The 15,581-nt window shown below is 39.2% G+C and overlaps 2 protein-coding genes across 2 annotated transcripts in view; both read left to right on the top strand.

Annotated features, from left to right (window-relative positions):
* A2ML1 (alpha-2-macroglobulin like 1) overlaps nt 1-915 on the top strand; it is a 28,972-nt gene extending 28,057 nt beyond the window's left edge. The window contains exon 20 of the mRNA XM_063294549.1: nt 64-915. Coding sequence (XP_063150619.1) covers nt 64-168 — 105 coding nt within the window. The 3' untranslated portion in view covers nt 169-915. The remainder of the gene's footprint in view (nt 1-63) is intronic.
* A 9,557-nt stretch (nt 916-10,472) lies between these two features.
* The window catches only part of LOC134491050 (alpha-2-macroglobulin-like protein 1), a 53,625-nt gene continuing 48,516 nt past the window's right edge, over nt 10,473-15,581 (top strand). The window contains exons 1-4 of the mRNA XM_063294536.1: nt 10,473-10,592; nt 12,447-12,630; nt 13,519-13,563; nt 14,186-14,330. Of these exons, the coding sequence (XP_063150606.1) occupies nt 10,525-10,592; nt 12,447-12,630; nt 13,519-13,563; nt 14,186-14,330 (442 nt within the window). The 5' untranslated portion in view covers nt 10,473-10,524. The remainder of the gene's footprint in view (nt 10,593-12,446; nt 12,631-13,518; nt 13,564-14,185; nt 14,331-15,581) is intronic.

The raw sequence follows: 15,581 nt of genomic DNA, 5'->3' as shown, positions 1-15,581 counted from the left end.
TGTCTATGCCAAAGTGGAATTTTGAGAATCTGCCCATTTAACACTTCCACTCCTTCTTCACAGCTTGAACAGCAGCCACTTGTGAAAAAAGTGGAGTTTGTACAGGACTTTGTCAACATTTATCTAGATCAGGTCAGTATTGGGACAAGGAATATAGTTTTGTATTAGGTAAGTATGATTTTCATATTTCATAGGCTGGGCCAATTAAATTGCTGACTTATAATAACTGTCATTATAACATAACATTATTATGAGGACCAGAACATACCTGGCTAATGAAAGTTATTAAAAATTATTAACATTATTATTTACTACTATAACATACCTAGATTTGGTAATGGAAAACAAGCTAGAGTTGCAGAGATGTTTGACCAAATTGGAAGGAAAATTATTTCTTAAAGTTTATTTTATAGGCCCCAGAATACCCACCTGGAATTATGAGCAGTGGTCATAGAGGCCACCAGACACTTCAGTTATTCCATTATCCTGTTTTGTTTTGTTTTTGATGTTTCAAAGGTATGGTATGGTATGGTATGACATCTTATATCACTTTGCATTTTATTTTCTTATTTATAATTTCTTGTTTTTATCTTTCTTCAAACTGTATGTCCCCAGAGTTACTGTTGTGAATTGGGCAGCCTTATAAATTTAATAAATAACTAAAATTATGAATGAAGTTATAGTAAGTGAAAAAAATAAACAGTTTGAATTTTTGTTGTATTCTATTCAGTTGATAACAGTTTCTATAACTTTTTCAACTCACTGTGATAAAAAGTAAAGAGGAGAATCTTGGTTTCTTAACATCTCTTTTAATTAAACATTTTTGTTAGGTTGGAAAGGAGAAGCAGTCATATACTTTCAATGTGAGCCAAGATATTCTAGTCAAAGACCTGAAGCCAGCTACTGTTAAAGTCTATGATTACTATCAACCAGGTAGGGCTTTTTCTCAGTTGAAAATTATTGGCATTTTAAATTAATTTGTATCTCTTAACCTACAGAATTTGTGGCTTGTGAAGCTGAATACAGCCTGTGTGTCATGTGTTGTAGCTATAGCCTCCTTGTCATGTTCACTGATTCAATGTAGTTTATACATCGTAACGTTTCACATGCCATGGCGCTGACGCGTGTTTCTGTTTGGGAGGGAGCAGCTGTGAGACCTTGTACCAAGCTCTGTATGTGAAATCAGGACAATGGAATGTGTTTGGGTTATGTTATCTGTTCAAGGCCTTTTCCCGCAGACGATCAGAAACCATTAGGAGCACCTGGGATTGTGAACTTGGGAATATTCTACGGGGGGAGGGATCTCATTTACACCCAGGGTTTTTAGTTTGAATTTGGTGCGCTTTCATTATTCTCAGCTTTCTCTGTGATCCTGCATACTATTCTTTACTAAATCAGATATCTTTGAATTCATGAGTCTGACAGTGTTTTAGAATAGGCAACCATTACACTCCTTGTGTCCTAACAGTAAGGAATCACACTGAGACGAGGAGTAGGTCTCTAGTGTTTATTACTGCTACATAAAACAGAATCCTAACAAACTGAAGAAGCGTGGGAAAAACCCAGACATATAAACCCCAAAGGCTATGGCGGGTCTGATCTGTGTCTCTTTGAATGGCCGCTTAATTCCTCAGTACTACGCATGTGTTTTCCCCCCTGGATAGAGGCCCCCTCCTGCTCGCCATCAGTACTCATGACACCTTGTTAAGTGGAAACAAACTAAATGGAATCTAGTACAAGTGGCTTGCCTTCAGTTCAGTGACTTTCAGATAATAAGGCTGCCTTTCACAGTGCCTCTTGGAATCAATCAAAGCAAATATTTGTAGCTCAGGGTTGAACTGTGGAGTCCTTGGTGTTCTCTGAGCCTTGTTGTTTTCTTGCAGACATTTCATTGCCGGACTAGGCAACATCTTCAGTGCAAAGACAGAGTGGGCTTGCTCTCAGTTTATATACGGTGGCTTGCCCTGCTTGTGTTGGTGGGGGTGTTGTTCTCTCTTTGGGGTTCTTTGATTGGGCTGTTGTTTGCTGCTTGGTTGATTGCCTGAGTTGATAGTTCCTTGATTAGGGTGTATTGTGCTGTTTGGTTGTTCATCTGGTGTTAATCCTAGTGTTGATTTTTGCATATCTGGGTGTTGATTGCTGGCAAGGGAGCGTACTGGTCTTTTGGCTTTTCTATTGTCTCTTTTGAATGGTATGTAAATGTTTACCTCTATGTGTCTGTTGATGGCTGCTTTGTCTGAGTGCCAGGCTTCCAGGAATTCTCTGGCGGTTTTGGATTTGGCTTGGTTTAGGATGCTCAGTTTCCCAGTTGAAACTATGGTTGAGTCTGTCCATGTGTTGTGAGATTAAGGAGTTCTCATTGTGTCTTCTGACTGCTAGTTGGTGCTTGTGGATGCGCTCTGCTAGTCTTCTGCCTGTCTGTCCTACATAGTGGCTGTTACAGTCTTTGCACTGTATGTTGTAAATAACTCCTGTTTTTCCTTCTTGAGCTATTGGGTCTTTTGGGTTGCTTAATAGGTTTTGAAGAGTTTTAGTTGGTTTATGTGCTAGTGATGCCGTGTGGTTGTAACAGTCTGTTGATGGTTTCTGAGATGTTTCTGATGTATGGCAGTGTTATCCTTTTCATAGTTTCCATTGGTTGGGTTTTAGTGGGTTGGGTGGTGAGGCACTTTCTGATAAAGTTGAGCGGGTATCCATTTTGTTGGAAGATGCTGTACAGTTGATATTTTTCTTTTTTCTGGTGTTCTGGGTTGCTGCAGTGTATAAGTGCTCATCTGAATAGTGTTCTTACACAGCTTCTCTTGTGGGAGGTTGGATTGTTACTTTGGTAATGGAGCACTTGGTTGGTGTGGGTAGCTTTCCTGTAGACTTGTGTTTCTAACTTACCCTCATTTCCTCTACTGATGAGGATGTCCAGGAATGGTAGTGAGTTGTTTTCTTCCTCCCTTGTGAATTTTATTCCATTAAATATGTTATTGATGATTTTGTGGGTTTCTTCCAGCTGTTTCTTTTGTATTATGACAAAAGTGTCATCTACATACCAGATCCATACTTTGGATTGTATGTGTGGGAGTGCTATCCTTTCCAGATGCTGCATTACAATCTCTGCTATAAGTCCTGAAATCGGTGATCCCAGGGGTGTTCCTTTGATCTGTTGGTATATTTGTCCATCAGACTGAAAGTAGGTTGTAAGGCAGAGGCTGATGAGGTCCATTACCTGGGTATTTGTATTTTGGTGTACTTGGCTAGGTCTGGCGTGTTGCGCAGAACTGCAGCCATGGATTCTTTCACTAGTGCTGGGTCTATGGATGTGAAGAGAGCTGTAACGTCGAATGATCTCATCTTCTTCCATTTTTATGTTTTTGATTTTCTGGAGCACTGTAGTGGGGAGTTGACTGAACATTCACTCTCCTCTGTGAGGTGTCTGAGTTCCTTTGTAAGCTCTTTAGCTATGTTATATGTGGGAGTCCCCGGTAATGATACAATGGGCCAAAGTGGTATGCCCGGCTTGCGTATCTTGGGGCATCCATAGAAGTGTGGGAGGACGGGTCCACTGCTTTTCATCCGCCTCTGTTCTTCTTGTGTAATTTGGCCTTTCTTGGTGAGGTTGTTGAGAATTCTTTTTACCTGGTTTCCAGTTTCTGTATGGGATTGGTGTTCACTGGGGGGTAAGTTTCTTTGTCCTCAAGTAATTCTTTGGCCTTTTGTATATACTGTGATCTGTCCATAATGACGGTGGTGTGACTTTGTCTGCTGGGAGGATGATGATGGTTTGGTCCATCTTTAGGTGTTTGAGGGCTGCTCTGTCCTCTGCTTTTATTAACTCAAGCAATCAAACAAGCAGAAAACAACAGCCCAATCAAAGAACTCCCAAGGAGAGAACAACACCCCTACCAGCACAAGCAGGGCAAGCCACAGTATATAAACTGAGAGCAAGCCCACTCCCTCTTTGCACTGAAGATGTTGCCTAGTCTGGCAATGAAATGTCTGCAAGAAAACAGCAAGGCTCAGAGAGCCTCTTGGAATGTTTTGATATAGGTGGATTGAAGCACGACCAGATTCTTTGTTCTGAGCTTGGGGGCTCTGGACCTTAAAACAACAGGTTTACTGAATGTTTCTGTCACACCTCTTCTGACCATGAAGAATTTTGATGCACCTCACCAGCTGATTAACCTAAGTAAAAATTTTAGGGGAGGATAAAAAAGAGGATGCTCTAGCTGTTTAGCTAGTTCTGAGCATAATATTCCATACTGATTTCTTACAGATGAAACAGCAACTGTGGAATACGAAGACCCCTGCCAATGAGGTTAGTCAGTTATAGGCCAGAAGCCATGAAAACAAGGGCCTCTGAAGATGACCAGCAATATCCAAGTCTAATTATCACAGTATAATGCACATCCAAATTAGCATTGTAGTTTCACAATACCTTGGATGGGTATTCTGATACTGCCCACTTCAGTGACTGGGGAATTCAGGGTATTTACTGACTGCACCAGTCAAATTGCTGTATTTACAGCCCTCCAGTCTAACCATCAATTTGATTTTTTAAAAATCCCTCCTTTGGGATTGATCTTAGATAGTCAAGAATGAATGGATAGTTAATGAATGTGTAATGAATGCAGAAATGAGCAACCAGAATGTGGAATTGGTTTGATCATAAAGAATGAAGGGATGGAAATCGAATTGCAAAGCAAATATATGAAGGACAAGTGAATATGAAGGACTAAAAGGAAAGGAAAGGCCTGACAAGTCGTAACTGATTAAATGTCATGGTTGATGAGGTCCTGAAAAAGAGGAAGGTAAGAAGTTTAAAGAAGAAAAGGCCATTTATGAAGCAGTCTATGGATGTAGTGAAAGCAAGGATGGTTTGCAAGGATATAAATGTATGGAGAGGTATAGTGAAAGTAAACTAAATTTATGATTGATTGATTATGAGCCATCAAGTCAGTGTAGACTGTTAGCAACCACACAGATAGATTTTCTCCATGGTGATCTATCCCCAACCTGGTCTTTCAGCTCTCCTGACAGTGCACGCATCACCACTGTAACTGAGTCCAGCCACTTTGCATCCTCTTCTTCCCTTTCATTCTGCCTTTCCCAGCATTAGAGCCTTCTCCAGGGAGCTGGGTCTTTGCGTAATGTGTCAGTAGTAGGATAATTTGAGCCTGATCATTTGTGCCAATTTTTTTTTCCTTTCTTGCATGTCTTTTCTTTCTTTCTTTTTCTATATTTAAGACAACATTGCTTATTTCAAAGGGGAATAGCATGATGGGTATATCTGTGTGTATATAAAATGTTTTTCTACCTATTTCAGGAGAAGAAAGATTGCTGATTCCTGCTGCATATTTTTCAGTGCTTTTGCATACCCAGAGTTCAATGCTTGCACGTGCTCATCAGAATTTCCTGTTTAAGAGAAACTACATTTCCTTTTTTGCTTTGCTTAAAGTGCCATTTTTTATGGCAAGAAGAGGCCACAAATAGGACTGATCATGGAAGCATGCCACCCTATTGGAAAATAAATCATGCAATGGAGCTCTAGAATAGTACAGAAAAGGTCCTATATTAACAAGTAAATAATAAAAAAAATTGAATTGGTTCCATGGCGTTTTGTTCTACCAGATTTTCTTTATTGACTGATCCCTCTCTAAATATACTTACAAGAAACTAACCTTGGTGTCAAAGCCTGGTTTTTTTCATTTTTGAGAAGAAAGGAAAGAGGAAAAATCAACAAAAACCAGGCTCCCCCAGGTAGGGGAGATGGGCGGTAATAAAAATATGACAAATAAATAAATAAAACCCTACATACTAATCAAACTATTTTTGCATATAAATTCATATCATGTCATACAATTAAACTACAAAATTTACATCAGGAAAATTTCATAACAGGAAAGAAATAGAAAACTAAACATATTTGTATATGCAATCCAAATTTCAAATTAATGATTCAGTCAAGGCTTCCAGTAATAAAATCCTTGTTCAAATACAGAAAGAGTTTTTCAGGCCATTGTATAATTGATAGAAAATGGATGTCCTTCCAGATTTATAACATCAGCATTTCTAGTAGCATGCACGCTATGACAGCCTGCATTCAGCCACGACTTCCTGTTGGCTGTTCACATATCCACCCAGACACCGCAAAAAATGTTTTGTGTTACACAGCTGATAAGAGAAGCCAAGTATAGAACAGATAGCATTTCTCATAGGAAAACATTCTCATAGGAGGTGTACTTGGGTTGGCATGAGAGGTATTTCCTTATAAAATACAGAGACTCTGGAAGAAAAGTGGGAAGAGAACTTGGATGAAGGAAATTAGTGGCTAACCCATCTTAAGATGGATCTAGATACTGGGAGCTATTGAAGATTTGTTGTTTTAGTGAAGAGCAATGTTGGCTGGGCAGTGTTAAACTGTTACAAGTGTGTTAGTTTGAGGGCAGTTCCAGAGAAGTTTGCTGAAGTAACATGTCAAGTGAAATCCAGAGAAAGATTCTTGAAGAGGATAATGCACTGGAAGACCTTAGCTGCCCTTTGCAGATGATCCCCCTAAGACTGAAAATGGTGGAAGGTAAGATATTCCACTGGCCACTGCTGAGGGAAGGAACTTGCAGCAGTCAGAGATACAGAAAATCACCAGGTAAATATTTAGCACATTCCTTGTCTCTAAAGTACCATGCAAAGAGAATATAGAAATAACAATAGGCACATGCATGTTAGAGCAGCATTACAGCTACTTAAAAACATCTGTACAATTAAAGAAACCTTAGACCAGTATTTCTCAAACTCAGCAACTTTACAAAGTGTGGACTTCAACTACCAGTATTCCCCAGCAGGCCTCTTAGACCATGATATTCTGTGGTAGAACAAACATTCTCTCTGCAAGGCAGTTTAAAAAGTTAAGCTGCTACCTTATGAAGAGGTGAAGCAAAGGAGGAAGCAGGCATTGGAATGCAATTTACTAGTTGTAAATTCTACTTGCAGCACCAGATTGGGAAAACAAGACTAACTGCCATTAGCTTTGACCTGTTTTCATAACAAATGAAGGGAAAAATCCAAAACTTGTTGTTGCACTATGTCACTCATCAAATCCTAAGAAGTGACAGGAAGCTCTGATCACTCACACATCTGTGTTGTCCTCTCTAAAATTTCAAAATGATATATAATTAAAAAGACCATAGCAATGAATGAAATTCATGTATTTCTGTCCCAAAGGGAACCACTATAACACATGATAGGCACCCATGTTGCATTTTGATCATCACTTTTCCAATGATTGGGTGAAACTATCATTTTTTTCATGGAAAGATGCAGAGATATACACAAAAATATTTTTGTTGAATTAATCATAATTTTAAATCTATAGAAATTATAGATGCCAAAATGGTCTTCTCCCAACATCCATGTACTGAGTACTCTAATTCCTAATTCCATGCTTCTTTATTCTCTTGAACATCTAATTGTGTACCTTCTAATAATGGTTCATGGTCTATGAATGGTTAATATAACCATTACATAGCATATTATTTTGCAAAGGGTATCTTATGAAGCCATTACAGCTAGGACCACTGAATTGGAGCAGAGCTTACACAGCAGAGGAACTGTGCACAGAAAAAGAGTATTATTTTAGATAGCTTTAATGAGCACATCAGAGAAACACAGGTTATTGATCTTACACATTCAGCCCTCCCAAGCATAAAGAATGACATGCTTAGACAAAGTAGGTTCAAAGTAAAGTAAAAGAGTCTTACTAACTTTTATTCTTGGTTCAGTTACATCCATCTTCGGTGGATAAATGAAGCTCCTTGTTTCTTCTATTTTCTCCCTATACTTAGTGATCTCTTAGCCCTATAGCTGCTACGAGCTGCATGGAAGAAAGGGCTAGGCACATGGCTTTAAGTCCAAGATGAAGCAAACCATGCTTCTTCTCTGATGGTGAAGGAGGAAGAAAGAGAGAGGAAGTGGAAGTGGCAACAGACAGCTTCCTCTAACAAGCATGGAGAGTTGCATCCTGGGAACAAACTCAATTTACATGCTAATTGAGGCATGCTGATTTGCTAACACTTCCAACATCTTAAACAATGTTAGAGGGGGTTTTGAAAAACATAAGGCCAATAGCCCATATTTAGCTGTCAAAAGATGTTTTAACTTCTTAATACTTTTGTGCAAATGATACATAATGCAACTCCTTAAAAAACTAAATCTAATCCTGTTAACGCAGCTAAGATATGTACTCCACCTGGGTCTTTCAACAAAAGGATTGCCTTGCTATTTTCAAGTTCAAAACTCAGCTCTTACCATCCAGAAATGATAACTACCCTGTGCTTGGATCATGCAGTAAACCAGGGATGGATAATCTGTTTTTGGCTCTGCAGAGGGAATTCAAAGCAGGAAAGTGTTTCACTAGCTACTCTGAGATATGAAGCAGAGTTTTGGATCGCATGTCCAAATTCTCCCCCATCAGGCAGCCACCAGCGTTCACAGCACTGCTCTGGAGGCAACTACTAGCAATCTTGCCAGCTGTTGAAGCAAACCGTAAAAGAGCTATCTTTTACTCAAGTGGTAACCTTGATTTTTTTTTGCCCCTCAATTGTGTCCGATCCTCGGCAACTGCCTGGACCAGTCCCTGAGATTTTCTTGGCAAGATTTTGGAAGTGCTTTTGGTTTGCCATTGCCTTCTTCCTAGGGCTGAGAGAGAGTGACTGGCCCAAGGTCACCCAGCCAGCTTTCATGTCTAAGGCGGGACTAGGACTCACCATCTTCCAGTTTCTAGCCCATTGCTTTAACCACTAGACCAAACTGCCTTGATCTAGGAAGGCATAAATCAGTGCTTCCCAAACCTGGGCAAACTACCAAATCTGGGGTAAAAGTCGTTTTTCTTTGGGTAACGACACACGAACCCATTACCCAATCACAACAGGGACGTTCAAATTGACCTAAAGTGTTTTACCTACATTGGGTAAAAAGGACTTTCTGATAAGCGGTTTTGAGTAATGAAGGAAAAAATTGGGAAGCACTGGGGTAAATAGTCACTGACCCACAGAGCATCCTCCTTCCACGTTTATCTAGCCTCTTCACCAAATATAAAGTTTACTTTAGATCAGTTCTGTGCCTTTGGAAATGCGCATATCCTTTATATAACAATATAACATGAAGCCTTGTTTAAACATCAGGAAAGGAGAAATGAATGTGATAAATCTGTAGCAAAAAGTGAAGTCTTGTGGAACAATTACTCAACATCTCTGAGTTCACTCTGTCCTGGGACTCCATCCAGATAGATGGGGAAGTTGTTGTGAATTAGGTTGCCTGGGATAAGAAGCATGTTATATATACTGTTGCTAACTATGATAGTGAGCTGTAGACAGCCATCCTTATTTAGCAAGTGAATCAAGGAATGAGTGGAAATGTCTGGAATGGCTGAATCAAAGTCAAGAACATCTCAGATGGTGCTGAGTAGTAGCTACGGCTAATAAAGTAAAGGTCGAGGTTGATGCCAAAGCTCAAAAAGAGATGTCCATGTAGATGGGAATGGAGCTGAAGGGAATGGCAACAGCCAGATATTGTTAAAAGCTATTGTGAGAAACTGGCGTTACAAGGAATGGGCAAAGATGTGTTGGGAGGAAGATAGCACATTGGTCATAAAACTGTGTTCCAGATGTCGCAGATGTCTCATTCCTGAGAGGCTGTGTTCTCAAAACAAAGATTTCTCTTACATTAACTCTACATTCCTGGTACTCATGGACCAGCAAAGGAAAATGATCTGAAGTCCAAGAGCCAGCCCAGTGGCAGCAACAGCCTCTGTATCTGGGACCTAACCAGCCCAAGAGAGAAGACTCCATCTGCAGTCCTAGAACAGCAAGCACAGTCTTAATGTGGACTAGTTATCCAACCTGTGCTGATGTAGGCATGAATGACTAAACAAGTGAATAAATGAAACCTGATTGCCATCTAAGACTGAACTTCACTTATACTCCTTATTTTGTACCAACTGACTTGGTAGCAATAACATAAATCAAAAGAATACAGTATCAGGGGTATGTTCTGATATGTAGTGCGCTTCAAATAATCCAACAGAGCAGACTTATTTGAGGAAAATAAAATCAGTCAAATAGAAAGCACCACCCTCTTGGATCTGTATCTAAATTATTTTGCTTGGGCATTAGCAACTTTTCTACCTTGAGCTCACATGGTGCTGGTCTACATGGTCAATAGGGAGGAAGTAGGGCTTAGGCAGAGGGTGCAGCCTGTGTTGCTTAATAAATTATTTGTTAAAGAGTATTCCTGCAACCCAAGATCCATAATGTGGGCTTTATTTTCCTGAGCACTGTTATTCAGAGGAAGGACCTCAGGGATATCTGGTGTTGACTCAGAGATGAAGAAAAGTAAATAGGAATGTCATTGACCCAAACATGATTAAGTCCACGTGTGTCATGGGTGATCTGTTCTGAGCCCACAGAGAACATTTAAAACTCTGCACCAGCCTTGGTTTTTGGAGTGCAGATCTAACCTCTGCCACTTATCATTCAAGCTATGGGGGCAGCCACCTTTCTCAGGGCTCTGACTCTACTGATACTCGCAGCTTCGGCCATTTCAGATCAGTAAGCTTTTTTATTTATTTTACCTTTGCTGGGAAGATTTCAAAGGGGATACCAATGCAAGGAGGGACATCTGCCAGAGCTTTCAAATGTTTCCTCACTAGAAGTTTACTTTTCTTCTCATTGTTTATGGAACATCAATACGAAAGTATTATCAAGCTGTCATTCTAAGTTTTCCCCATGCTTCTTCCATTACTGTAATGTTGGGAACGCTCAAACTCTTACAGATTTGGAAAAGCACAATTTCTATAGCTGTAGATTACTTTAGAAACATCGTTTTGACGAGATGGAATTTTGACAGATACAGTGACATTTTAGGCAGTTGAATATCAACACATTTTTGGCACGCTTGTACAATCCAGTGTTTGTTGTTTTACCATAATGAGGAAAGTAAACTACAATTACATTCTACATTTATCTTCCAGTAGCAAAGCAATGGCTGAGTAGAACTGAAAGCCCCAAATCTAGTGTATCCTGGACACCGGTTTTAGCAAGTGGTTTTTGCTGAAAGGTTAACCTCAATGAGCCGGAGAGGAAATAACAGGATAAATTTGCAAAAATTACTATGGGTTATCTAGACCAATCTAAAGTCATCGCAAGACTCAGATCTGGCTTCAGGGGTAGAGACACATAGACTACAGCATGCAGATTTCAAGATGATGGTATTGCCATATTAAAATTTAGCTTTTTTTCCTTGACTTTAAAGCACGCTTGACTTTAAATCACAGCAACTGTTCTACAGTTTGGATTCCAAAAAATACAGAATTTATAAGAAATGGGGCAGAACCATTTCTGATCCTGATGAAGACAATTGCCTCTTCTTGGGTCAGAGACTTTCATGTTAGCCTTGCCTGCTGTCAGACAAGACAAGCTCTGAGAGATTTCATGTCTCCAAGGTGGTGGTATGGCTAATCATCTAACTAGTGTCAGAAATCAGGTTTCATGCCCCAAAATGTTAGTTATATTCAGAGAATGTATTTATTTGATTAGCCCAAGCCAACTGTGCTATGGTTCCAGATATCTGAAATGTTTTTTGCAGACTCCTTGACCAATACCCACATAATCCTGTTCTCCATACTCCAAGACTCCAGCCTAAGTTCTGAAGCAGATTTTGTTGCTCCTTGGCAATTGCATGATATGGCAAAATAACTTCCCCACCTCAGCCCATTTGGATAGTTGCTTTGATGCTGCTGCTTCATTAGAACTGACTTGCTTTGCAGCAAAGGGAAAAGGTCTCCATGCATTTTAAGCATCCATGCTTTTGAATGACTCAATCTGAAATGAATTACAATTAACAACTATAATATGCCAGAATTTAGCATGTCTGCTTGATGTCATGTTCCCTCATATAAACACAGTAAATAGAATACTACTAAACCAGCATATTTATTGTCAACAAACACCCTTTAGAAATTTGCCCTGTGATGGAGAGAGTATTGATCCCTCTAGATCAGTGACGATCAACTTATTTAGCTTGAGACACATCAGTCCCTATTTGAAAAGTTGACATCGGTTCTTGCATAACTAAGTGAGCATTCCACTTTGCAGGAGCCTATGAGAGATTTCATTTCTGAATAGGAAGCAGGTAACAAGCATTTTCTGTAACAGAAGTTGACTACAATTCCCTCATCCTTAGCTGTTCTGGGTGGCAATGATGGGAACCAAGACCTCAAGTTGGGGAATGCCCTTCTATATCAAAAAATGGATGCAAGCCTACTACAATCTCAGGTTCATGTCGATGTGGTCTGTAAACTGCTGGTTCACTATCCTTACCTTAGAAAGCAATTCTTGTATATCTTTCTGGTTTATCCACTGTGGAACAGGAATGACTGCTTTACTCTTCTCTTTCCCTTCCAGTCACTACCTGATTATCTTCCCAGCATTCATTCATTATCCCAGTACAGAGAAGTTCTGTATATTTCTAGACTCCCTCTCAAATTCTGTCCATGTGTCAGTAACATTACAGATGAAGATGCAGAACCATACTCTGTTTGAGAAAGATGTGAACGCACCAGGGACCTTTGAGTGTGCCAGTTTCCAGGTCTGTTTTCGAGTTGTACGCAATTCAGTATGAAGCTCTAACCTTAATTTTGTTGAAAACTCCTGGAGAACTTGTGAAGTCAATCCCAGTATAAAAAAGGAGAAAGGAAAAGGCCCAAGGAAACTAGAAACTAGTTAGCTTAATGACCTTACAGTACTAAAAAGATTATCAAGCAACATCACTGAGAAAAGAATATCATAACCAGCATGAAGTTGTCAAGGACAAATTGTGTTATAATGACCTTTTATCTTTTTAAGATAGAGACTACCTTGATAGACCAAGGTAATGTTGTGAATATAGTACATCTTGATATCAGGAAAGCTGATATCTGACAAGTCTGTCATAGAAAGCTAGAGTTTTTTTCAAGTCTCTATTTATAGCCTTGTGCTATTTAGTCACTTTATACATGATCTACAATAATATGGAATCTAGAAGATGGAATGAAAGGGATGCTTATTCGCAGATGATATTAAGCTAAGGTAATTAAAGGACAAAATCATCAACTCAAAATGATCTCAGCAGCATGAACACCAGGTCAAATCCAACAGGACAATATTCAAAAGTGACAAGTGTAAGGGTTTTTGATGGAAAAAAGACTGAATGCATAGGTACAGGTTTGGGGAGATCTGGCTTGGCAACAGTGCATGTGAGAGGGATCCTGCCTTTCTATTCATTTGGAGATCAGAACTATAAAAAGAAATGATGGCCGGGGAGGCAGCTACAGCTGCCACCATTATAGTCAAGTCCAAATATCAAGCAATAGCCCAACACCAGTTCCCAACTTATAAACTGCAATGTAATGTTCACTTTAAGAACCTTTGTGCCAATTTAGCTTTTCTCCCCATCTCACATCTGTTCATTCCTTCTTACATATCCATCTTTCTCTAGGTCCCAAAGTTTGTTCCCAGAAGCACGGATTTCGGCTTTTACTATGTAAGTCTATGTAAAAGAGAGCCAGTTTGGTCTAGTGGTTAAGGCAACGGGCTAGGAACCAGGAGTCTTTGAGTTCTAGTCCCGCCTTAGGCATGACAGCTGGCTGGGTGACCTTGGGCCAGTCCCTCTCTCTCGGCCCGGCTCACCTCACAGGGTGGTTGTTGTGGGGAAAAGAGGAGGAAGTATAATTAGCTATGTTGGCCGCCTTGAGTTATTTATAAAAATAATAAAGGCGGGATAGAAAATAAATTAAATAAATAAATAAAGTCTGTCTTCTCCTAACCATTCCCTGACTCTGGAAGAACTAAGGAGAGTTATAATGGAGGTGAAAAAGAGAGATTTTTTTCAAAAGTCTTTGGAAGAAGTTGAAGAAAGCAGCATCAAGAAAGAAAATAGATTAAAGGAAAAGGATAAATGGGGACACCAGTACAGATTTGAGGAGAAGCTGATGATGTGTAGACATGTGTGTAAGGAAGGATAATCAATAGAGACTGCTGTCAGAATGATCCAGTTCCTGGAGAAGAGGGGAAGGTTTAGCAGAGTGAAGCCCACCTGAAAATACTGCTTTGTTGTCAGTCCTTTTGCCAAAACCTGTTCAATTTTTATTTTATATGCTATGAAGGAAGAAGAGGTAGCCCATGTTCATGTCCTCATCCAACGTGACAAAAGTGTAACATTCAAAGACCAAAAGAAAGTTCTAGTCAAGAATGCTAATACAAGGACCCTGATGGAACTAGACAGGCCCTTTTACAAACCTGGACAGAAAGGTAAGCATAAGCAGATACAGGGAGGGAGGGCTTCACCTACTATCCCACCTTTTGAATTCTTTACTATGTACCACAATATTTAGAAGTGCTTTGTGGAGAAGTTTTGAATTTGAAGTCCAGAGTCCTTTTCAGCTCAATGAAGAGGCTCCTTTAATGTAGGAGGACTGGCCTACTTCACAAATGTTTGTGAATTGTCTAAAAAGAATATCCCCTGCCCCCACCAATTACACACATAGTGTAAATTAACTAACTGAATGACTCACAGTATTACTGGAAAAACAAATCAAGCATTTCAAGAGGTAAACTGTTGAATAAAAGCAAAATTAGATCAGATATGGACATTTTTTGGCTTTCTATCCTGCCTTAGTGCCAAACTGGGAGTTGCCAGCGATGACGTGATATCACTGGAGTTGGTGGAGTGAACATTTCTGCACCCAATTTTTGTGAGTTAAAATTGGATGTGGAACCAAATTTTAAGGGCCAAAATTGGTGCCCCTTGCACTATTCACTATTTAACCACACCCCCCACATCCCAAAAAATCAGTTCTATTTTGTGGATTGCATAAGAACGCTTAAACTTTTGCAATGCTTGAGATTGGGAATACAAGAAGGGGAAACATACTTGTAAATATCCAAAAGGTGCAAGGACATCATACTGTAGTACCAACAACCTTAAATATGTCCTTTTGTTTTGTTTTACTAAATAAATATAAATATAAATATAGGCTTCCAAGCTTTCTTTAACAATCTTGAACAATTCCACAAACTCAGTACTCTAAAATGTCCTCTTCATTAACATGCTACATTAAAGCAAATATTGTTTTAAATTCTAACATTTCTACTACACCTCAATCCCACATATTCATTCTGTATGTAAAGTGACTTGATCTATTAACATTTTAACCACATGTATAATTTGAACCTAAGCATCTGGCACCCAAAAATTCAGTGTTTATGTTTTTATCTATTAAACGAACACATTCACACAGTTATATAATTCCTACAAATCTTTACCCTCAAGGGTGAAAATTTGTAGAAATTATATAATTGTATTTATTTGCATGTCATTATTTATTTGCATGTCCAAATAATTAATGATTTATTTTGAAATATTTTCAGTTGCTCTTCACCCAACTTTGAGGGAAGCTAGTTCCTCAGCAACCTTCCTAAGCAATTCCAATAAAACAGCTGCTTTCCTAAATTTGTAACATATGTGATGAAGATACCAGCCTACAGAATATCTAGCATGCA

This window comes from Candoia aspera, chromosome 2, assembly GCF_035149785.1.
Source record: "Candoia aspera isolate rCanAsp1 chromosome 2, rCanAsp1.hap2, whole genome shotgun sequence".
NCBI classification, from domain to species: domain Eukaryota; kingdom Metazoa; phylum Chordata; class Lepidosauria; order Squamata; family Boidae; genus Candoia; species Candoia aspera.
The sequence above is the reverse complement of the archived record's forward strand: the minus strand, read 5'-3'. Positions and strand labels throughout refer to the sequence as shown.